Here is a 24,603-nt window from a genome sequence, read left to right on the forward strand (position 1 = left end):
CCCTACCATCCTCCAGCTGATTGTTGCCAATTTCCCAGATGATCATGATCAGATATTCAGGTTTCTGAAGAGGAGCTGAAAGTCCAGATTTTTAAGTGAAATTTTGCAATTATAAACACTATATGTAGATATACTTCCTAGTTCTGTCTACTGAGGGAGCCTATGAGAAATGACACCGCTGTTAGAAAAAAAGGGGGGGGGGGGGAGGGGGGAATTCCCTGGCGGTCCAGGGATTAGGACTCCCTGGTCCCACTGCAGGGGGCAGAGGTTCCATCCCTGGTTGGGGAGCTAAGATCCCACAAGCCATGCAGTATGGCAAAAAAAAAAAAAGAAAGAAAGAAAAAAATGACACCGCTGTGGCAATAAGCACTGAGCACCCATATCTTGCTTTCTAAATACCATTCTCCACTAAAATGAACCAAGCCTTGGAGAAACAACTGATTGTCAGAACTGGGGCAGGGAAATTACAATGTGAGGCTGGCACATTTTATTAAGCCGGAAAGTAAGGAAGTGCCAAAAGAATGATGGGACTTGTGAAAAGAAGCCAAAAGGCCTGAGTTCAGATCCCAGTTCTGCCACTTTCCAACTATATGTGACTTTGGACAAGCTAGTTACCTTGCTGGGCCTCAGTTTCCTTATCAGCAAAATGGGGTTAATAGAACTAACTACCCCCAAGGATTGAATGAGCTAATACAGGTGCCCGTGCAGAGTGATAGTTCAACACAAGCTAGCTAGGATTATTCTTGACTCAGACTCATGGGGCTTGCTAGGCTGGGGTGTACAGTAGGCCTCAGATGTTTGGGCAACATGGTTGTGCTTGATGTCTTTCTGCTCAATCCTGGGCACCTTGCATTTATGCTGCTCAGAAGAGTAGAATTTATAATATCCAGAATATATAAAGAACCCCTAAAAAAAAAAAGAACTCCTACAATTCAACAACAAAAAGACAACTCAATTTAGGGACTTCCCTGGCGGTCCAGTGGTTAAGACTCTGAGCTTCCACTGCAGGGGGCACAGGTTTGATCCCTGGTTGGGGAACTAAGATCCCACATGATGCAGGGCGTGGACAAAAAAAAAAGACAACCCAATTTAAAAAATGGACAAAAGACTGGAATATATATTTGGACTAGATATTTCTCCAAAGAAGACAGACAAATGGCCAATAAGCACATGAAAAGACACTCAACATCATTAGCCATTAGGGAATGCAAATCAAAACCACAATGAGATACAACTTCACACCTACTAGGATGGCTATAATTAAAAAGAAAAGAAAAGAAAAGAAAAATAACAAATGTTGGCAAGGATGTGGAGAAACTGGAAAACTTGTACATTGCTGGTTGGAACAAAAAATGGTGCAGCTGCTGTGGAAAACAGTTTGGTAGTTCTTGAAAAGTTAAAAAGAATTACCATGTGACCTAGCAATTCTAGTCCTAGGTATATACCCAAAATAATTGAAAACATGGACTTGAGCAGAATATTGTACAACAATATTCATAGCAGTATTATTCACAATAGCCAAAAGGTGAAAACAACCCGTGTCCATCAACAGATGAGTGGATATACAAAATATGGTATATCCACACAATGGAATATTATTCAGCCGTAAAAAGGAATGAAGTTTAGACGCATGCTATACCATGGATTAACCTTGAAAACATTATGCTAAGTGAAAGAAGCCAGTCACAAAAGGACAAATATTATGTGATTGCACTTACATGAAATGCCTATTATAGGCAAATTCAAAGAGACAGGGACTTCCCTGGTGGCGCAGTGGTTGAGAGTCTGCCTGCCAATGCAGGGGACATGGGTTCAATCCCTTGTCTGGGAAGATCCCACATGCCACAGAGCAACTAAGCCCGTGCACCACAGCTACTGAGCCCACGCTCTAAAGTCCGCGTGCCGCAACTACTGAGGCCATGTGCTGCAATTACTGAAGCCCGTGTGGCTAGAGCCCGTGCTCTGCAACAAGAGAAGCCACCGCAATAAGCCTGCATACCACAATGAAGAGTAACCCCTGCTCGCCGCAACTACAGAAAGCCCGTGCACAGCAACGAAGACCCAACGCAGCCAAAAAAAAAAAAACAAAACAAAACAACCAAAGGACAGAAAGTAGATTAGACATCACCAGGAGCAACCATAATATCCATTTTTCAGTTTTAGTTCTTATCGGATCTTGCTGACCCTTGATATAATACAAATTGTAAAATGCTGTGCAAAAGCAATGAGCTGGTGGAGTAACTGATGAACTGCAATTTTCTGGAAGCAGCCTTTTTACGTGGTCATCCCCTGCGTCTTTCCTGTTTATATCCAAATCATTCTCTGCCATAATTTCAACACCTATCAGGATACCTGACACCTAGAAGTTATTGGTTAAATAGACATTTATTTATTTATTATTAATTTACTTATTTATTTTTGGCTGCGTTGGGTCTTCGTCGCTGTGCACGGGCTTTCTCTAGTTGTGGCGAGCGGGGGCTACTCTTCGTTGTGGTGCGCGGGCTTCTCACTGCAGTGGCTTCTTTTGTTGCGGAGCATGGGTTCTAGGCGCACAGGCTTCAGTAGTTGTGGCACGTGGGCTCTAGAGCGCAGGCTCAGTAGTTGTGGCGCACGGGCTTAGTTGCTCCGCGGCATGTGGGATCTTCCCGGACCAAGGCTCGAACCCCTGTCCCCTGCATTGGCACGCGGATTCTTAACCACCGTGCTACCAGGGAAGTCCCTAAATAGACATTTACATGTCAGTGTCACTCATGTTAAAACTCCTTGCAAAAAAAAATAAAATAAAAACTCCTTGCAATCCGAGACTATGTCCTTTTTTTTCCCCCAGTCTTTTTCTTTTTCTTTTTGGTTTTTACTTCCATGCTAAGTACAGTAAGCCATAGAGGTAGGGGCAGTAAACATTTAAGGAACTGTAAAGAGCAAGGGAAGCCACGATCACCTAGTTGAGCCAGGCCAGGTGAGCCTGTGAGATACTCCTACGCCCCCTAGTGGTGCAGATGGGAATTCCTCCCGGCTCTCTTACCAGTTTGGCAATTTTTTTTTTTTTTTAAAGATTTAATTTTATTTATTTTTGGGCCTTCGTCGCTGCACACGGGCTTTCTCTAGTTGCGGTGAGGGGGGCTACTCTTCATTGCGGTGCAGGGGCTTCTCATTGCAGTGGCTTCTCTTGTTGCGGAGCACAGGCTCTAGGGTTCACGGGCTTCAGTAGTTGCGGCACGTGGGCTCAGTAGTTGTGGCTCGCGGGCTCTAGAGAGCAGGCTCAGTAGCTGTGGCGCACGGGCTTAGTTGCTCCGCGGCATGTGGCATCTTCCTGGACCAGGGATCGAACCTGTGTCCCCTGCATTGGCAGGCGGATTCCTAACCACTGCGGCGCCTGGGAAGTCCCCAGTTTGGCAATCCTGAAGAACTGGATGAAATTATCTACCCATAAATTAATAAATGTAGAAATGCATAATGGTGTAAATTCTTCCTACTTTAGATAAGCATAGTAATAAATTTTAAATGTGACCTGAGGCTGAGAGGACTCTGAGGGTTTCTTGATTTGAGGGCTGGTGTCATGTCTAATTCATCTCAACTATTCTCCCACAGGGCCTAATGCGCCATTGTTTATTTTTTTTACTTAAAAAGTAATGCATGAACTTGATAGAAAAGTTTAGACAATACAATAGGGAAGAGAATGACAAGTAAGTCTTGCTCCAGGCCCAGAACCTAGGCCCCAGGCCCTCAGTTTCACTTCCTGATAATAGCCACTTGTACTGGATTCTCTGGAATCCTTCCAGTAGGGTAATCAACTCATCCTGCTCTGCCTGGGACTTTCCCAGCTTTAGCACTGAAAGCCTCACATCCTGGGAAACCCCTCAGCCCCAGGAAAATTGGGATAGTTGGTCACCCTACCTCCCAGAGACATCTATTCATCATACACAAACATATACACATATTAGTTGCATTACTCAGCATCCTGGTGTTATTTTAATCAAAACTATATTTCAAACATCATTCCTTATCAGCTGTATATTCATTTAACAAATACTTATGGAGTTACCTACCATGCTCTAGGTACTGTTTTAGAAGCTGAATATACAGTAGTAAACAAAATGGGCAAAAATCCCTTTCCTCATGGAGTTAACATACCAGTAATTGTATCTGTTGTATTAATCACTTTGCTATTATGACCAATGCTGTCCTGGACATTTGTGTGTATGTATCTTTCCTACATGTCAGTGTGAGTTGGTCTATAGCAGCACCGTCCACAGAACTTTCTGTGATGACGGAAATGTCCTCTATCTGCTGTGTCCAGTATGTAACCACTAGCTACGTGGGCTATTGAGCTCTAAAAATATGACTAGTGAGCCTGAAGAATTGAATTTTTAATTTTGTTTTTTAATTTAAATTTTTAAATGTAAATAGCCACAGTTTTGGATGATGCAGGTCTGTGGGAGAAAGTCCTAAAAATAGAAAAGATAAATCAAAAGATGTGTGCTCTTGTAAATTGGATAATTATAGGCAAATCGCCCACGAAGAGGTTGTATTAGTTATCCGTTGCTGTATAACAAAAGACCACAAGCTTAGCAGCTTAAGCAACACACACTATGTCACAGTTTCTGTGGGCAAGAAGTGTGGGCATGGCGGGACTGGATCATGGCATAACAGAAGATTACAGGAACAGATTTCCCATTGATTTTCCTTAGGATCACTATTTAGTTGAATAATTTTTTAAACCATCTGTCGCCACCCACCTACCTCACTGCCTATTAGAGACCACGTCTTTCTCCCTCACACCATATCCCCGGCACCGGAGGGCCCAGCACACAGTAGGCCCACAGGGACTCTTTGTTGCCTGAATGAATGAGTCTCCCTTGGCAGTAAAAATCAAGTTTGCGAAGCCTTTGAGCAGGACCCTTCCCCACTCCAGGCTCTCATCAGAACCCCAAGAGGGTCTTAGATGATGTAGGCCATCTGAGAGAGGCTGCCAAAAACTAAAGAGGAAGAGATGATTGTGGGAAACATTTTCCTCAAGAACGTTAAGGGAAAATGGGAGGAGAAAGATCCATTCATTTGACACACATTATTAGGTTGATTGTTTTTGAAAAACAGCCAGTGTGATTGTGGGGAATGAGGAGGGCTGGCAATACATTTGCAAGCTAAGAAAGGGAGAGTGGGGACATTTTCACGGAGAATGCCCAGAAAAAATAGGAAGGGATATTGCACATATAGTCTAGTCTCAGCATTGACTGGGGCTGGGGTTGGGGGCCGGGGAGGGGGCGGCGTATAATGTAGGTTAGTGGTTCTCAAAGTACAGTCCTGTCCAGCAGTGGCTGCATCACCTGGAAAAAATGTTAGAAATGCAAATCCTCAGGCCACACCCTAGATTTACTGACCTGCTGAATCAGGAACTCTGGGGGTCTACCCCAGCAACTCTTGTTTTCAGAAGCCCTCCGGGTGACTCTGATGCACGTAAGAGTTTGAGAACGACTGGCACTCTTAAATGCACAGGTACCAAAGCCAGACTGCATGGGTTCAAATCCTGACTCCGGTTTTCCATCTGTGTTAAAAGGTAATTTAATCTCTCTGTACTTCGATTTGCATAGTTGTAAAATGTGAGTAGTAGAACCTAAGTCATAGCTTGCTCTGAGGATTCATTCATGTAAAGTGCTTAGAATAATAAGCATACAAAAAGTTCACTATTAATATAGTATTATTTCAATCCTGTCCTCCTGTCTCTGTGACTAAGTGTACGAGCTCATGGAAAGTTCATTTCAAGAGCCCAAACTGGAGGCACTCAGTGGATTTGAAGCCCGGGTCTGGGACTCCCCTGCCCTCACCGTCTTCCCCGCTCTCAGCACAGGGTCTGGTGGCAGCTACAAAGCCAACACAAAGGCTTATAAATACCCACAACACACCTCTGCCCCCACTAAAGCACCCCCATCCCTGGAGAGGAGAAAGGGCACTTTTGGCTGGGAAGAGGTCAGATGCACAGGTGCCTGGCATAGGAACAAGAAAAAGAAATGGTAAAACGTAAGCATTGGCCCTCTAGGGTTGCTGCCTACCCGCCAGGTTATTCGTTTGTGAAAAGATGCCCACATGGCAAGCTAAAAATAATCCTCCTGCTGCCAGCAGGTCAAGCAAAATCAACCCAGAGGACTGAGAATGGGACAAATGAGGCGCAAATTTGCATTCAGTTTATCTGGCTTAGTAAACATGGTTTATTTGTCCTGTGCAGACTCCTTACTGTGAGGGCTTTGTGGCCTTTCAGGGTGGAGTTTAATTGATCATTGACTTTCCTGGTTAAGAAAACCACACAGACTTGTTAGCAGAGCCTGCCTTTTAAAAAGATGTAGCTTTTGTTAAGTGGGCTATATACAAGAGCCAATTTGGTGCAGTGAAAAGTGGAGAAATTTGAGATTCAAAACATCTGGGTTCTAGGCCTGCTCCTTTCAAGACTGAGGTTTAGTCTCTCTCTTCAAACCCGAGGCTCCCCATCTTATACAGAGCTGGAGCTGGACCCCATGGCCAGGAGGCATGTGGACACAATTTTAAATAGTTTGACTCTAAGGGAGACAGAGATTACTTCTGCTTTCACTAGGAAGTCTCAGTGTGGTGGTAGTCTGTCTTCAGCACCTCTCTAATCATGCTTAATCTCCCTTTTCAGCGGCAACAGTATCCAGCATGACTTTATAAGATTGTATTGTTTCCATTGTATTTTTCCAGTGTCCTGTAGAAATGTGATACTGATTTTCTATTTGTAGCTTGGGAGTGATAACAGATCTCCCTTTAAAATTTGTTTGCTGAAGTTTAAAGAAAGAACAACTCGATTGAAGAGAAAGATTCAGTAATAGTGCATAAGTAAATATTAAGTAATAGTAATAACTATTTAAATTTGGGAAACAGTGGCTGAAGCACAAAGCCTGTTCCACAAAGCCAGTCTCTGGATCTGGGTCCACATTTTCCAGATTTCCCTCCCTCCCTCCCTCCCTTCAGAGAGGCCAGGAGGCGCGGCCCACCCGCTAGCCCCGCCCCCAGCCCGACGCACGTTCCATAAGCCACGCCCCTAGCTCCGCCCCTCGTGCTCCTCCTTCTAGGCCGCCGTTGCCCTGCGCTCAACGGCGGCAAGATGGCGGCGCAACTGCAGGACCGTGATGGTGGTTCGCAGCTGGCAGGGCCCGCGGCGGAGGCCGACCCCCTGGGCCGCTTCACGTGTCCCGTCTGCCTAGAGGTGTACGAGAAGCCCGTGCAGGTGCCCTGTGGACACGTGTAAGTGGAGGGTCAGGGACCGGTCGGGGGGGCGCCTGACTGGGAGGAAAATGGAGCCGAGGAGCGAGGCCTCGGCAGGGAGGGTCTCGAGGCGGGAGCGAGAGGACATGGAGTTCCTGGAGGCCCGTGGAAGTTGGCGGGGTGGTCTTCTCTTCCGCCCTGCTTACACCCAAGTGTCCCGCTCTTCTGTTGAGCGCCTGCTGTGTTACAGGTCGGCTGCCAGGCTCCTTCCCACGCGCGATGGTGGAGTCGCACCCTGCTGGGGGTTTGGTAGGATCTAAAGTCGGCTCTTGGGGAGCCAGTTTCCCTTAAATAGTCTGTACGTGGCCCCTGAAGTACGCTGTGTATGGCGTCATGTGTCCAGCTGTGCCAAGTAATGCTAATGTTCACTACAGTCGGGGAAACGCCGGACTAGACCAAAAGAACAAAAGGGAAGTCTTGATGTAGATCTGACCAGTCTGCCCTTCACTGTGAAAGAGGTGGGGAGTTGGCAGATAGGGATTGTTAGCATTCCTACTTGGGGACGAGGTTTGTTGCACTGTATTTGAAATTATAAAGCCTCCATATTGCTAATAGACTGCTTATAACGACTAAAGGAGATGTGTGTGACAATGTCCAGTACAGGTTCTGGGGTAGGTGCTTTGAGGTTGGCTGGATTTGAATCTAAGCCTTGCCCCATCAGACACACATCAGACGCTTAAGTTGAAAGAACTGTAGAGAACGTGGCTACCTTCCTCTTGCTACTGGGAGTTGGATTTTCCTCTGTGGCCTTCCCCAGTGCTCGTCACGGGCATCATCTTGGTATTGGTCTTAGGACCCCTCTGTTGGTCAGTAGGCACAATAGGCACCTCATGGGCATTCTTATTTCGGCAGCACTCCTGCAGGGGAAGAGGGTTGGAGGCCATCTTGCGGGTGAGGGCACTGAGGCTCACTTAGGGCAGGTTCACCATTGTCTACTCTCCCCAGATGGACTGCAGGTGTCTGTTTGCCAGTTCAGAGAACAGTTGGCACCTGGCAAGGGCTCTTCAGGCACACTGACTGCTTTTTGCTTCTTCAAGTGCACCAAGCTCTTTCTAGCTTCAGGCTGTTCCTGTTTGCAGTTCAGTTAGCCTGGAACTCTTCTTGCCCCATTTGCACCTCCCCCGTCACTATCCCAGATCCTTTCCAGACTTCAAGTCCCAGTTTAAGTTACCTCCCTTGTCACCATCCCCATTTAAATTACCTCTCTGCTTCTTTCCTGGGGTTTCTTTCTCCTACTTTGCACAGAGCAAAACTTAGAGATCACCAGGGCAGTGATCATGTCTGTTTTGCGCCTCTTTCTGTCCCAGGTGCCCAACGTAGTGTCTGAGCAACCATCTTCCAGTCTTATGTTCAACTGGCTAAAATATTTGTGTGCTCACTATGTGCCAGATTTGGGGGCACAGTAGGGAACAAGGTGATTCTGCCCATGGAGTTCACAGTCCAGTGAATTGATGATAAATAAGTACTACTAATGCTCAAACTTTTGTCAAAACTCATTGTGCGATGGGAAGGTATTATAGAGATCAAACCTGGGGTGGGGGCAGGGGGAGTGATCAAGTAAGGAACGAATGAACTAAGAAATTAGTGGTGGAAGCATACTTTGTGAAAGTTGAAGTGGACCCTAGGTAGCTTTCTCGTTGAGTCCTCTTTTCCTTGGATCAGTCCTCCTTATTATGCTTACCTAATTTTGGATTAATTCAGTGGATTTCATTTACAATTAACATTTATAAAGAGAATTGACCCAGCACAGTTTGCCAACTGAAGAGCAGCAAAATTTGAGGTTTCCTTGAGCCAGATGGACCTTTCCTAGGTCAGAGGTCAGGGGGCAGTACTGGGATTCAAACCTTGGCTCTTTTCTATACTCACCGTACTAGCTCTGTGTGTTCATCAGTTCAATGCTGATTGAAGACAGATGGCTACACCTCTGTGAGGGCAGCCAAGTCTCCCTCAGCTCCAGCCAAGTGCTTTTTGCTCTGCCTGGTTGATTTTTGCTAACTTTCGTGCTTGTAAGTGAGCGTCACTGCAGCTCCGGCTGCGTGGGGCATTGAATTTTTATAAAACTTTATTTCAAGCCCTGAATTTTACATCCCCCTCCAACTTAGTGGAATACAGCTGGAGAATGGCAGGTGGCTGGGTGCCCAAGAGAAGGATTTTCTAAGTAGCATTATAACAGGAAGTGGAGCATCTAGAAGGCTGAACTAGAAAAAGGCCCATAAATAGGAAATGGAAACTAAAAGCCAGTCCAAGATACAGGGGCCATTTAAAAGCAGGCTTGTTCGTCGGGCATGACTCAGTCACAGAGTGGCTTGTGAACATTGATCTCTGAGCTGAATCTCGGTGTATGCTTGAAGGGAGGCTTTGAGCCGCTTTTATCTACAAGCTGGGTTTGATTTCATTATGCTCTCTGGGATCTTCTGTGCTCTCTTGGGTTACTCTATTGATCTGCCTTTGAGAAGAGGTACAACAAATGATGGCCATAAGGCCCCATCTGCCTCTTTAACCTCATCACTTATCCTCTCCCCGTGGTCTACCACATCATGGCCTCAGAGACCTTCCCTTCTACCTCTTGGTTCCCGCTTTGCACTTGGTGTCATCTCTGTGGAACTCTTTTCATCCACGTCTGTGCAGCTCTCCTCATAATTTTAGGTCTCAGCTCAACTGTTACCCCCTTAGAGAAGCTTTCTGTGATCCCCTTCCCCCGCAGCTGATCTCTTTGCCTTGTTTTATTTCCTTCATATATTTAATCACTATCTGAAATTAACACTTGTGTTTTCCTCTACTCTGGAATATAAGCATCATGATGACAGGGACTTTGTTTAGTTCACCACTGTGCCCTCGGTTGTGAATCATTAGACCCGCTCACCTTCTCCCATCCTGGTTTAGAATTTTGTCTAGCAGCATTTAACATCTAGCTAAGTAACAAAAAGGAAGAAAATTTTTAGAGACAGTAAAAAATGGTCAGATGCACAAATTACCTTTGATTGTATGTCCTGAGTTCTTCCTGGCAGATTTTGTTATCTTGTCTGTCAGGTTGAGTATGTAGCCAGGGTATTTTCATGCCTTATCATTCCTTCTTTCTCTGTACCGTATCTGAGTATCACCACCTGTCTAGGCTTCGGACAGAAAGTTGGTCATCTTTGACTTCTTTGCTTTTCCAAATTCAGTAAATTACCAAGTCCTACTGATTCTACTCCTGAATCATTTCCTGAATTCTTTATTGCCTCGCGGTTTCTTGCCTTTGGCCATCTGTTTGGTTTCTACATCAAGTCTTTTCTCTTCTTTCCTCATCTAAAAAATTTTTAAAGCCGACAACTCTATTGTTCATGATAACGCCAGAGTTATTTTTCTAAAACTTGAATTTGGTCTGGTTGCTACCTTGTTTTAAACACCTGGCTCCCTACTGCTTATGAGGAAAGGTGTTAAACACTCACGATGCATCTGAGGAAATAAAAGTCTAAGTCTAAGGGCCTGGAATATTCTTCCCCTCCTGTACCACTGAACTCTTTCTTTTAAGGCTCTTTCGCGGATGCTGCCTCTGAAGTCTTACCAGCTCTGTCCTTCTTGGGTCACAACTGTTGCTCTTGACTTTGTGTTTCCATAGTGCTTTGCATTCACCTCTAGTGATAGCCGCGTCTGTTTGTGGTGCATTTCATATGTGCTAGACACTGTAGTAAGAGTGTGCTATGCATAATCCACCCTCCCAACAATCCTAGAAGTAGGTACTATGATCTCCACTTCACAGAGGAGAAACTGAAGTTCAGGAGATCCCACCAGGATCCCTCAGCGGCAGGGGCTGAGGTCTGAAGACTGTGCCGTAGCACCTTCTGCCATGTCATGGGAGTTTGCATTTATTTCTGTTGCTGGACCTGTGTGTTCGTTGCAAGGAACACCCTCCCCCCCTTTTTCTTGCCCAGAAGGACTCAGTATTTGAATCAAGAGCAGGGAGCAAGTTGTTTTTAATTCATTGATGTCATTTTAAAAGTTTATCCATTTTTGTTGTCTTGTCTCCACGATGCATGACGCAGGTTCTCTGTATGTCTTGTTCTAGCTTTTGCTCTGCATGCCTGCAGGAATGTCTGAAGCCGAAGAAGCCTGTCTGTGGGGTGTGTCGCAGCACTCTGGCACCTGGCGTCCGAGCCGTGGAGCTCGAGCGGCAGATTGAGAGCACAGAGACTTCTTGCCATGGCTGCCGTAAAAATGTATGTGGAAGTAAAACGGAAGAGTCAGTGTCTTTCTATAAGATGGGTAAAATGTAGATCTGTTGCCACGTTGTTTCTGAAGTTAGAACGTGACTAAATGACTAACAGCACGTGTGCATGCTGGTTATCTGTGGCAGTGGCTGTGCTGTTGCATTTTGGTAACCTTAATTGGTTGTGGTGGGGTTTTTTTTCCTTTAAAAATTGGTTTATTATGTTACATAGTTTAGCTTTGAAAGCCATAGAAATCAGTTGTCCCAGTTTTTTCCTGCAAAAGACCCATTTTCCCAAAGCAGCATACACAGTTTTAATTAGAATATAATGACAATGATATTTCTTAATTTTTTAAAATATAAAATGAAGTCAGTGACTCAAAGTTACCTGCTGCAATGAGTTTGAGGGGAATTTTTTTCTTTTTTTTTTTGGCCACGCCACCCGGCATGCAGGATCTTAGTTCCCCAACCCCAGGTATGGAACCCACGCCCCCTGCAGTGGAAGTGCGGAGTCTTAACCACTGGAACACAGGGAAGTCCTGAGGGGAAATTTTATAATGTATATTACTAAAGATATAAAACTTGTTCAACTTTTTAGCACTTGGCAAGGAGGAATTGTAGTGCAAAGGTCAATATGAAGTCATTTGATTATAATAGCAATATCTAACATTTGAAATGCATCCGTACTGTTTTGTATGACCATGTTAGAGTCAAGAATATTTATTTTAACATCTGTTGTAACTGCACAGGTTACAACATTTTATTTTCAAAGAGATATACACAGCATTATTGGTTTTTAAATCATTATGATTTTATTAATTCCAGACAACACAAAAATATAAACTAATGTAGGCTTGTTCCCCACTCCAGAGATTACCTCTTTAAAAATGCTTCAATTTAGAAGGCTGCAAAACATTTTTCTGCCCATTGACAAACACAAGTGTGGGATTTCTACAAAATAGGATCATACTATAATATATACTTCTGCAAGTTCTTTTCACTTTTGAAAACTTTTTTACTTAATGACTTTGACATCCTCGCATGTTAGTTTCATTACTTTAACACCTTAATACGGATAGCCATAAAATGGATATACCTTACCATTTCTTTCCTTTCAGAGTGATTTAGCACTAGGGGTACACAGTGGCTGCAGTTCTGAGTAGGGCTCTTTCCCATCCCTTTTAATTGGGAGCTCTTTGATAGACAGCTTGAGGTCAAGTTCTTTAGTTGGAGATAAGACAGAAAGAAGCATCATGGTAAGCCAGAGCTCAAATACTGAAACATATTTTTCCGTGTAGTTTCTTTTGATTTAGAAACTCAATATACTGAAATAAAGTTTCCTGTTACCTTCATCTTTCTTTATGTATGCATGGTGAGTTTTTAAAAATTTCTGTATGCTTTGTGATTGTATTATACCTCCAAAAATGTTTATCTTCCCTTTACCTCCTCTTTCTTCATTCCTTACACTTTTTCTTTCTTTTTAGATCACCTGTGATGAAGCACTCTTCCTGTGGGTTTTCTTTTCTCTTTCCATCTTGCAAAGACTAGATTTTATTAGAGAAATAGAATTCAGATTCTGGGTTTTTTTTGTAAGATCATTTATCACAATCTGGTGATAGGATATGATTGTTTAACTAGGATTACTAGCCTTTATCCCTTTTACGTAAATCATCACTTTTCTCTGCCGCACTTATAATGGAATGTGGTTCTTGGCTTGCGTAAGGAGATTAGTTTAAGTGCTAGTGTGGAAAACTTTAAAAACTTCACTGGGTTTGGAGTGTCTCTGAGCAGAGAGCATATCATGAATAAAGCAAACCTCTCTGAGAGTGATTTTAGAGTGGAAGCAGATATCCTTGTTTGGTCAAGTAAAACATCAGGCTTGGTATTGACAGAAACCCTGCAACAGTCAGAGTTTCAGTCCCATCAGCATAGCCAGGAGTCTGGTGAGATTGTTTGCCAGGGTGATATAGGTCTAGTTTTCATCTTGCCTTCACTTTGGGACTATGTTGGCCTGGGTACAAGATCCTGACTAACTTGTGGACTCTGATTCTTCCTACTTAAGTTCTTCCTATCCAAGATCCGTGCGCATGTGGCCACCTGTTCCAAATACCAGAATTACATCATGGAAGGTGTGAAGGCCACCACCAAGGATGTGTCCCTTCAGCCAAGGTAAATGACTCTGTCACTCTCTTAGGTGGACGTCTTTCTTCATGAGTTTTGGAAAGTGGAGGTATAATTGTTATGCTGGCTAAAGCTGACCTAAGGTTTTGTTTTGGGGTGGGTGCGGAGAAGGACTCTCATGTTCACTTCAAATATTAGCTGAGCTGTTACTTTCAGATCATTTGACCTGATGCATAAGTGATCATCAGAACCCCTGTCATAACACATTGAGTGAACTTTGCTCCTTTTGGGAGGGGACAGTGATTGAAATTGTGCAGAAAGGTACTCACAGAGAGGTTTCTTCTTTTTTCCTGCCTTTCATTTTCCAGAAATGTCCCAAACCGTTATACGTTTCCTTGTCCTTACTGTCCCGAGAAGAATTTTGATCAAGAAGGACTTGTAGAACACTGCAAGTTGTTCCATAGCACGGACACTAAATCTGTGGTAAGAGTAACTCTTTGAGTTTTTTGTTTTGTTATGTGGGTTTTTGTTGTTGTTGTTTTTTGAATTTTTATGGGGAAAGAAAGTCAAACTTAACAGAAAAATTACAGGGTTAGTTAAATGAACTCTATGTACCCTTCACCTAGAGTCACAGATTAATAAGCTTTTACCATATTTGCTTAACCATACTCTATATACGTATTTTATGCTAACCATTTGAGAATAAGTTACAGATATCATGACCCTTTGTCCCTAAATACTTCAGCACATGTTTCCTAAGAAGAAGTAATGTCTTCTTAGAAAACCACATTTTTTTGTGAGTTTGATTTTCACATTCAGGAATTGTAGCATTGATACAATCTAATACCTCCTTTGGAATTCATGTTTAAATTTTAACAATTGTAGTGTCCTTCATAGCAATCTCCCCTGGCCCCCAAATCCTGGATCTGTGAGTTATATTTAGGTGTCATGTCTCTTTAGTCCTCAGTTTTTCTTTGTCTTTCATGCCCTTGACATTTTTAAAGAGGACAGGCCAGTTGTTTTGTAGAACGTCCTTCAATTTGGGTTTGTCTGTTTCTTCATGATTACGTGCAGGGATGCTACACGTCCGGGTATACATCAGGCGGGTCATGTGATGTTTGTTGTTCCCATTGTTGGTAATGTTAACTTGGATCCCCTGGTGTCTGCATAAAGCTGCCATTTTCCATTTGAGTAGCGTCTTCATAGTTGTGGGGAAAGAGAATGTAGATGAAATGATTAGGAAAGTGCTTATCAGTCCTTTGATATTTAATTTATATATCAAGGCTGACATGTAGTTTTCTTTAAAAAAAAAAGTTTGAATTTGGTCCATCTCAGCAGTGTTATCCTTCCCTCTTAATGTGATTGACAGACTAGGTCTTAATACAACTTTCTCTATAGTTTTGTTTGTTTTCCCATTTATCTCACACTGCTTCTGTTGAACTATGTAGCAAGTTTTATGAGCAGATCTTCAGCTCCACTGCTGTAAAAGATGGTACACAGACTTGAGAATTTGTATGAGCTTTTGCTAGTAGAATTAGGCCTGATGGCACTCTGTGTTTTTCTGTCTTAAATCTTAAGATTCAGCTAGTCTGTTTGAGAATACCTTGAATCTTCTCTTTTTTGAACTCCTTGCCAAGTCCAAATTCTGGTCAGTACAGCTACTTTTTACACTGGGCTCCCTGGACTCTTAATGTTGTGCTGTGACAGATTCCACAGATGAATCCCCCCTCTCTGCTTTTCCCAACTCCCCAAACTAGGGAACTGGGCTGGCTTGGCCCAGCAAGCACGCTGTTTTCAGCCAGGCCCTATTGCCGCTGGCGCACACACACACTGTCTGGTGGCTATTCTGGGCACTCTCTTTTCATTAAGTTCCTGGCATGAACTGTCCCCATCTTTTCCACAGACAATGGTGAGTCCTGCTTTTCACTAAGTTCCAAGTACCAGGTGTGTGTTCCTTTCTTCTCTGTTCGTTCTGTCTCAGGAGCTCTCTGATCTATCTCTGAGGTCACAGACTGGCAGCCTGTCTGGCCCATACACAATTTCATTTCCCCAAGCTTTAAAAGTTAGCAGATTTCTCAATCTTGATACTCTACATTTGAGAAATTAGAAGTTCCAGCAAAAGTTGGCTGGCTCTGAATAGTGCTGGCCCCTCTAGATGGGATGGCTCACAGACATCCTGCTTTGCTTGTTTGCCTTTCCCGCCGGGTTCCTGTGAACACTTGAGTGTGCACCCCTCGTTCTGTGTCCTTATCATTCCCTCGTGCTGAGGAAAAGGCTCCTTTGCCTGTCCGCCTCTTCTCTGCCCGCATCCTCAGATCCAGGCGGAGGACTGAGACTAGGGCTCCTAGTCTCCTGAGGAGCTGCTCCTGAGGCTTCCTCTCCCCACCATGTTTCTCCTGTCACCTTCAGCTTTTCTCTCTACCCGCTCCTAACACTTGCTTTCCTTCAGACATGCCCAATCTTCCCTGTCTAATTGGTGGGAGGAATATTTGATCCACTGTTTTCTCTATATAGCCTGCAGTTTCTCTTTTCCTTCAAGCTTTGGTTTGTCAGCTGCTGCTGTCTCTTCTGTGTTCTCTCCTTTATCCCTTTAGAGTCCAGCGTCCACTGCTGGCATCACATTATCCAGGGGCCCAGCTGGTCTTCTTAAGTCCTTGTTTTCTGTCACCTCGCTACAATTTTTAAAATTTGTTTCTTTGTATGTAGTCAGTTCCTTGTATAAGAAGTGGACTGTGGCCTCTTCCCCTAGACTCCTGGTTCCCTCTATACCATCAGTTATTCAAGTATTTTTTATATTTTTGCAATTTAGTTTATGTTTGGATGTAATACATGCATTATATTACCACTTGTCATTTTTGTATAATAGAAGTAAACCCAGTGTAAAAGCAAAACACCACACCATGCCTGCCGGCCTTTCATGAGATCAGTCACAAAGAATTGATTATTTTCTCTCAAAAATAAACAGCCCCATCATTTGATACTAATACCCGTCCTTCTGAGATCTGTATCTTTATTACATAGATGAGTGTTGAGGTTTCTGAGGCAGATGCCAATCTGGAATGGCCATCGCATGCCAGAGCCATCTGGGATGAGCCACTTCTCAGCCACCACGGCTTCAGATTCATCTGCATTACACTTAGTAAATCCCCACTCTTTGGAGATGCAGATGTCCTGGCGGCCAGGGAACCTGAACTTGGCCCTGCACAGGGCCTTAACCACGTGCTCCTCGTTCTGCAGCTTGGTGTGGATGGGCATGATGACTTCGCCAACGTGGACTCTGGCTACTGTGCCCGAGGGCTTTCCCAAGGCACCGTGTGTACCTGTCTGGAGCCTAGACTGAGGACGGCCTGAGGCCAGACATTTTCTTTTCCTATGATTCCAGAATAGCTGCTCAGTACACATTCTTTGTCTGCACTAAGCATGATATGTTCTATGAAAAACACCCCAAAGCCAAGTTTTCAGCTGCTTCTTCAAGATGTTTCAGTTATGGTTCTTAATAACCAATTACTAATTGAAAGAGCAAATGAGCTTAGGCACAGAGATACACAGACACCACCACCTGCCCCCACTACCCATTTTCCATTTTAAAGTTAGCCAGATAAGCTCAACTATTTTAGTAATTATGAAAACTAAAACGGATGTTAAGTCAAATGATAGAGCTACTCAAATTCATTTCCTACCACTGTCTCCCCTGCACTCATTTCTGGAAGTGAATAAGTGAAGAAACCAGCGTACCACGCACGCTAAGTGGACTGCCCACATTGTGAAGCTGGTTAGTGCAGAACCAGTACTGGAACCCAGTGTCCTGGCTCCTAAACCAGTTCTCTCTTAACAGCATCAGAGACACTTCTGTGGAGTGCTCATTGGCCTCTGAGTAGTGCTCCACTGCGTGTGTGGAAAATACAAAATTATGTCATCCAGAGACATTTCTAGCTTTCAAATGTATGATTCATGCTGTCCTCCTCTTTTGTCCCCCTTTGGATGCAAGTGACAGCTCATTTCTACACACTAACCAATGTTGTTGACATCTGTCCACATCAGTACATGTAGATCTGATTCTTTTTTAATGAGCTTCTCAGTTTTCCATTACTTGTCTGTACCATGATTTAACTGGTCCCTTATTGATAAACGTCAAGGTTACTTCCAGACAGTATCAGAAAATTTGATGAAAGACTGGATATTAAATGCTACTAAAAAAAATTGTTGATCGATGGGTGAGATAATAAATAGTACTGTATTTGTAAAGGGAAACATATTTTTAGGACTGTTCTGAAACAGTTAAGGGTGAATTGTTGTGTCTTATTTTTAAATGCTTCATTTTTTGCTGAAGTAAGTATGCCAAACTTAAATCTAGGTGTTGGGGATAAGGGATGGTTTATCAAACTATTATCTACTTTCCTATAGTTCTGAAGTTTTTCATAGTACATTTTTAAAGGCTGTCATAGATTTTAACATACCTTTGCCTATATTTACGTATGTCTGAAAAATAAAGTCTTAGCCTGCAGCCAGTTAAGCCGACCGTGCTCTTTTCTCCGTGGGGGCCCGGTGTGCAATGGCTGCAAAGAGCAGCCTCCTTGGTAGTGTATGCAGCCTGTTGCCTGTACAGGTTGCCCGAAGGGACCTTGGAGACAGCCCTTTCCAGTGGACATTCATGTCTGGCCTCAGGCCGTCCCCAGTCTAGGCTCCAGACAGGTACACAGGGTGCCTTGGGAAAGGCCTCGGGCATAGTAGCCAGAGTCTACGTTGGCAAAGTCATCATGCCCATCCACACCAAGCTGCAGAACAAGGAGCACGTGGTTAAGGCCCTGTGCAGGGCCAAGTTCAGGTTCCCTGGCCGCCAGGACATCTGCATCTCCAAGGAGTGGGGATTTACTAAGTGTAATGCAGATGAATCTGAAGGCATGGCGGCTGAGAAGTGGCTCATCCCAGATGGCTCTGGGGTCAAATACATCCCTAATCGTGGCCCCTGGACAGAGGCACTCATGAGACCTTGGCCCTGTCCCTTCCTCACTGAGGCCAATCAGTGAATCCCACTTCCTAACAAAAAAAGAATAGTAATAAAGTCTTAGATATGGATTAATTTGGTCAAAGGTTAAGTACACTCATAATTTTGATAGATATTGCTAAACTACTCTGTGGTATCTGGTACTGCAACCTAATTTTTTGTCCTTTTTTCCCCTCCTTTGGCTTCTTGAAATCCCTCTGATTATTTTGGCTCTGTTGAAGCCTCACTTCCTTCAGCCCTTGGTCCTCTGTTCTGCTCCTCTCCTTCTGCAGAACTCCTTAAACGTCAGTGTTTCAGCCCTTCCCTTTGGAAGCCTCCTCCTCCCCAGACTCTGGTTCTGATCATGCTCTCCTCCACAGCGCCAGCCGCCTGCCTAGCTCCCTCACCATTTCGCATTTATCTCATGTCAACCCCCTTGGTCACATATCTTCCTTGTAGATGGTGGGGTTCCATTGTCAAGCCAGACCACTTACGCCTACTTCTGCCCCCGCCCCCCTCTCTGCCCCTCACCGTGAATTTTCCATTCTAGCCAGACTCATTGGCTGCTTGCCACGTACTCTTTGTCTTTCCAAATATCTCCCGCTCTTCAAAGCCCAAATCAACCTCTTGTGTGAAGGCCCTTTAGCCTGAGCCCCCTCGTCTGAGCATTTACTTTATAAAAACAGCACGTAAGGCTGTGTTTTACTTCCTTGGGATGTTGCTCATCTGTCATTTCCTTGGTTTTCTTTGTGCTTTTAGATCATTTTGTGTGCTGGGTTGGAAGGTCGTAGTCTAGGCTCCTCCTAGGCTGACACAGTGTTCTCACCTCAGTAGGGGATCAAAAATGGGTGTTATCATGGCCTAAGCCTTTTGACTCGAGTAGGAGACTGACGGTGTCTTCTGGGATGTGGATGTGCACTTGAAGATGTGACCAGGCCCTGGACTGGTGGTCAGGAAAGCTGTCCTGGAAGAAAGGTGGCTGGACACAGGCCACAGAGGGCTGATGTCAGCTCAGACATCCAGTACCTGATACCGTGCTTCTTTATTGAAAGGTTTGTCCGATATGTGCCTCGATGCCCTGGGGAGACCCTAACTACCGCAGCGCCAACTTCATAGAGCACATCCAGCGCCGGCACCAGTTTTCTTACGACACTTTCGTGGTGAGTCTGGAGCCTGGGCTCTAACTCCTTCCCCCGGGGGACGGCACAGCTCCCTCTCTTCTCTTACCTGGAGAACTGTGGGCCTCCTTGGTGAGTTTTGTCACTGATGTGATGGGCTCCCTGGAATGACAGCTGTGTGGTATTTAAGAAGATGAACTGGCCAGTCATCTAGACTGAGATATAGTAAGCTTGCTTTTATTTTATGTTTTCCAAAACTTTTGTCCACTTCGGTATGTGGTTTCTACCTGTTATGGAACCTGGTTTAGGATCCTTAAGCTCAGGTGCCCACGGGAACCAGGCAAGTAATGGAAGTGCTTCTGCTAAGGAATGGCAAGCTGGGCGGTGTGTGACTCAGGTAGTGCAGCCAGCAGCGCCAGCTGATTGTTGTTGTGTGGCAAGACAGGCACAGCACTGCCAGGCTCCTCCCCGCCCCAGCCCCAGGAAGCTGGCGATGCAGAATTTCGTATGACGTATCCCGAGTTTACTTTAAAGTACTTCAGGTCAAACGAAACACACCAACTAGCCAAGTGTGGTCATCAGGTTTACATCCTTTCTCTAGAGCTCAGTGGTTCTGAAGAGCACGCTGTTGTCTTGGCATTGTAGTGGCAGACAAATCCGGCCGGCTGTTTAAAGTAAACCTTTTATTTGCATATACAGATGTCAAGTTCGGATTTTAGAATAGTATTCAGTTTTTTTGTTTGTTTTTGTGCTGCATCGAGTCTTCGCCGCTGCACTCGGGCTTCCTCTAGTTGAGGTGACAGGGGCTACTCTTCGTTGCAGTGCATGGGCTTCACATTGCAGTGGCTTCTCTTGTTGAGGAGCACGGGCCCTAGGCATGCAGGCTTCAGTAGTTGTGGCATGCGGGCTCAGACTTCCGGGCTCTAGAGCGCAGGCTCAGTAGTTGTGGCACACGGGCTTAGTTGCTCTGCGGCATGTGGTATCTTCCCGGATCAGGGCTCGAACTTGTGGCCCCTGCATTAACAGGCGGATTCTTAACCACTGCGCCGCCAGTCAGGCCCCTAGTATTCAGTCTTAATGACTGTGTTTCAGGACCTGAGAAGGAAAGCATGACTCTTTCCTGAGTTGTCATAAAGAGTATTTTACTCTCGGCTTAACAGAGTATCTGAAACTCAAGACTTCAAAATAACTGTCGTTTTGTTAAAGATGAATACAGTTCCCAAGTAGATAGCTTTGCCTCATTGAATCAAAAAGGCTGCTTTCACTTCGGAGCGCTCCAGGTCTGAACGCTTCGTCTGTGCCAGGCTTCACTCAGGTGCTCTCTGGTCCCCACCCTCCCGTCTGAGGGAGCCGTCATCATGGTCATCGTCAGGATGAGGCAGCCGAGGCACAGAGAGATCAAGCACTTTCCCAGAGTCATGCAGCCGGCATCGCAGACCGTGGAGCTGGCCTCTGGCCTCTGGCCCCTCTCCAGAGCCACCGCTCACATGCCCTGCTTCTCTGACTGAAAGTGAGTTCTTGCAGCTGCGCACAGTTGGCTGAGGCTGAGCGTCTTTTTTGCCCGTAGGATTACGACGTGGATGAGGAGGACATGATGAACCAGGTGCTGCAGCGCTCCATCATCGACCAGTGAGCAGGCTCTGCTGGGGCTTGTGTTCCAGAGCTTCCATTACGTGCTCAGCGGGAAACGTGTGACTCCTCCACCTAAACGTACAACAGACCTGGAAGTGAGCCGTGGTATTAGGACAGGGTCACTTCCGACAGGGAACAGGTCCCCAGATCAGAGCCCTCCTTTCCTTTGGGCTCTTCCCCTACTGTTTACCCTGTTTGTCACATGTCTGGTCTTGCTCCTCAGCCACGTCCTGCAGCTTCTCCCTCCTTTTTGGAAGGGAACTCAGCTTCTCCACCTGTCCTTGTTTCACATTTGAGCCTCGTGTTCTATGTTGACCTCTCAGGTCCTCTGAGCCAGCCAGGACCTTTTCTGGGTCATGAATAGCACAGATGAGACAAGCGTCTCCTCTCCTTGTCCCCGGGGTGTGTGAGCTCTGGCAATAATGCATCTGATCAGTGATGGAGCTCCTTCTGTGCTGTGCAAGTTCCTGTTGGTCCTTGGCAGCAGCTGCCAGAAGCTGGAGTTACCTCATGGGAGACATTTCACACGTCCTGTTGGGGTGAATGTTCTGGACTTAACGTGCTCTGGTGCTGGAAGTTTTGCTTAGTGATATTTTCCTACCATTCCTGCACACCCTTAGGAGTAACTGGTTCAATCTTAAATGCCTGCATGGTGCCTTTTTAGGATAAAGGTGTAACCACATATTTTTAGTGAAAGTGTTTCTGGCTTAGGGGAGTTAAACTCCATTTATCCATAAGTGGGGAGGAGGGTCACCTAAGTGAGGTGGGAGGGCCATAGCTTTTTGGTTCTGATTTTCAAACTAATGAAGTATTTTCCAATGACTTGGTTATGTTTGCTTCTCTGTTGGGGAGCCTGCTTATGTTCCTGTCCTTGAAGCACAAAAAGGAGTCCTCAAATGAATAAGAAGTCTGGGCGCTCCAGTGGATACTAGTTCTTTTATTTGGTAATTTAGATTAAACTGCGTGTTGCTTTTCTATCACGAATGGTTTCCTTATAAAACTGTTTTCAACACGTAAGTTGGTGTGTGAAGACCTGCCTTCTAAAGCAGAGGGGTTGGGGAGGTCTGGCATCGCCGCTGCTGTCTCTGACAAGACACGCTGTTCAGAGGCACAGCACACTTCCTGGGAGCAGTCGGTAATGGAAACTGTCCACTGGAAACTTGCTTTGCTAATAGCTCCGGAAGCTTGAAGTTCGACTGTTTCACGAATATTAATAAATACAAGGCTAAGCGCTGTCTAATCTGTAGGAGCAGAGCTTCTGATCCACCAAAAGGCATCTGGGTTTAGGTTCATTTTTCCTTGTTAGACCTCTTGTCTGAATATGGACATTGTTTATGGTCAGTGGCTGAAGTTTCAGATGACAAGGGGCTCTGGGCCTGTGCACTGCGCTGTGGGCCTTGCGCTGCCTGCCAGCGAGAGCTGCACATGCCCAAGGCCCAGCAAAGACGGGCCCTTTGGGGGCAAAGTAACTTTTTCTAATGTGCTGTTGCTTGGGAGGGCCCCGATGTTATGGTCAGCTTTTTCACTGTAATTTCTGGAAGAAGTTCATCTCAGTCTAAGTTTAGAGGGAAATTTGACAAAACCTTCATTTGCGGGACCTGATGATGGTGGTCTCACTGGTGATACCAAGAAACTGAGTTCGTTGTATTAAGTGCACTTCATGTATTTCTAATAAGACGACTTTCCAGAAAGTGACATTTGTTATGTTCTGGCTTTTAAAAGGTGAAATATAAATAAATTTCATAATTTATCCAACTGGTAAGCTGTAATGCCTGTTTTCATTAACCACCATTTGCTGAAGTCTGGGCCTGGGGGGGCCTTCGGAAGATTGTTGCTCTTTTTAAGGGGAAGGTCTTGTCTGTTACGAGTGAGTCCCATCTGGCTCTGATCTCAGCTCTGACACTTCGCCGGCAGGCTTCACCGGGCCTGTCTTGTCTGGAGAACGAACCCCCTTCCCCGCCGAACCCCGCCCCCCATGTTGGGAGCTCCCGTGAGGCAAGAAGTGGCCATGTTCCATGAAACGACTTCAGGTGCCTTAGCGGCAGCCTTAAGACATCATAGTAGAGGGTTCCACACGTGAAGATCTGAGGTCATGGGCGTGTTTCCGTGCTGCACTCTGCCGCTGGCTGTAGGACATCTGGAAAATACTTACCCTTCCCGATTTAAATAGGTTTTAATAGGATCTGTCTCCTACATGTGGAGAAGGGACAACAGCGGGGAAAGAGGGAAAGCAGAGACCAGGGAGGCTGCTGTTGGCGGTTCCGGGCAGGAGACAGCGGCTGCTTGGGGCCGTGTAGCCATGGGTGCTGAAGTTGTCTGATTCCGTCAGATATTTTTTGAGGGTAAGGTGTGAAAGCAAGAGAGGAGTTGCCATGAGAGAATGACACCAAGGTTTGGGGCCTGAATGACTGGGGGGTGGAGTTATCTTTCTGAATTGAAGGGAAGACTCCAAGAGGAGCAGCTGTGGGGGAATCAGATGTTTTAGGGATGGGTACCTAGGCCTTGGGGTAAGACTTCTAGCATCATGCACGAGATACAGGAAGTGCCAGCTCTCAAGCAACTCAAGTAGGACTAGGACGTGCCTGGGACACTTAGATAACTCTAGAAGTTACTCTGATGTTGTCAATTACTCTGATGTCAAAGATGGATGTGGATCAAACTATTTCTTAAAATGTATGACTAGACAATATATTTCTACACTTGTTTTAAATATAGTATAATTAAAAATAAGTAGGCATTAGAAGTATTTCATCTTCAGTGGTAAAAGCTCTCACATTCAGTTTGACCAAAAAACTTTTTTGATTTCCTTATATTCAGGCATATATGGTGTTTACTAAGCACCCATTATGAGCCAGGATTGTGGTAGCCACTGGGGATTTATACACTAATCAAATGTATAATTACAGACTGTTAAGTGCTCGTGGTAGGGGATTAATAAATGGTAGCTATTTCATAAATAGTAAATACCTCCTACTTTATAAAGAAACTAGAAGCCGGAAGTCCAAAGGGTTACAGAAGCATCTAGACCTTTTATCCCTTCTCCACCTGTGCCTTCTCCCTTTCCTGTAATATTGCATGGGAGTGTAATTTCCCCAAGTTAGGAAGTGAACACCAGGAATATTCATACTAAAAAATTATTTGTTGTTTGTTTGAAATTCATATTTAACTGGGTGTCCTGTATTTTTATCCGTTAAATCTGGAAACCCCAGTCAATGTATATTAGCAGAATAATGTCCTGAACATCTGCTATATGCCAGGCAGCTCACACCTTGTCATTAAATCATCAT

At 44.9% G+C, this 24,603-nt stretch overlaps 1 protein-coding gene and 1 non-coding gene across 3 annotated transcripts; both read left to right on the plus strand.

Annotated features, from left to right (window-relative positions):
* The first annotated feature begins 7,079 nt into the window (after window positions 1-7,079).
* RNF114 (ring finger protein 114) lies at window positions 7,080-23,071 on the plus strand. 2 transcript variants are annotated; one of them, XM_007185309.2, is made up of 6 exons: window positions 7,080-7,251; window positions 11,321-11,471; window positions 13,524-13,630; window positions 13,951-14,065; window positions 19,619-19,726; window positions 21,252-23,071. In XM_007185309.2, the coding sequence occupies exons 1-6, from the start codon at window positions 7,112-7,114 to the stop codon at window positions 21,315-21,317; spliced, it is 687 nt and encodes a 228-aa protein (XP_007185371.1). In that variant the 5' UTR covers window positions 7,080-7,111; the 3' UTR covers window positions 21,318-23,071. The 2 variants fall into 2 exon arrangements, with proteins under 2 accessions (XP_007185371.1, XP_007185372.1); XM_007185310.2 differs by lacking the exon at window positions 19,619-19,726.
* Window positions 18,082-18,216, plus strand: LOC114238289 (small nucleolar RNA SNORA70). Its single transcript, XR_003623684.1, has one exon. It is a non-coding gene; the product is annotated as a small nucleolar RNA SNORA70 (small nucleolar RNA).
* Window positions 23,072-24,603: the final 1,532 nt, after the last annotated feature.

The sequence above is a fragment of the Balaenoptera acutorostrata genome, chromosome 15 (genome assembly GCF_949987535.1).
Source record: "Balaenoptera acutorostrata chromosome 15, mBalAcu1.1, whole genome shotgun sequence".
Taxonomy (NCBI): domain Eukaryota; kingdom Metazoa; phylum Chordata; class Mammalia; order Artiodactyla; family Balaenopteridae; genus Balaenoptera; species Balaenoptera acutorostrata.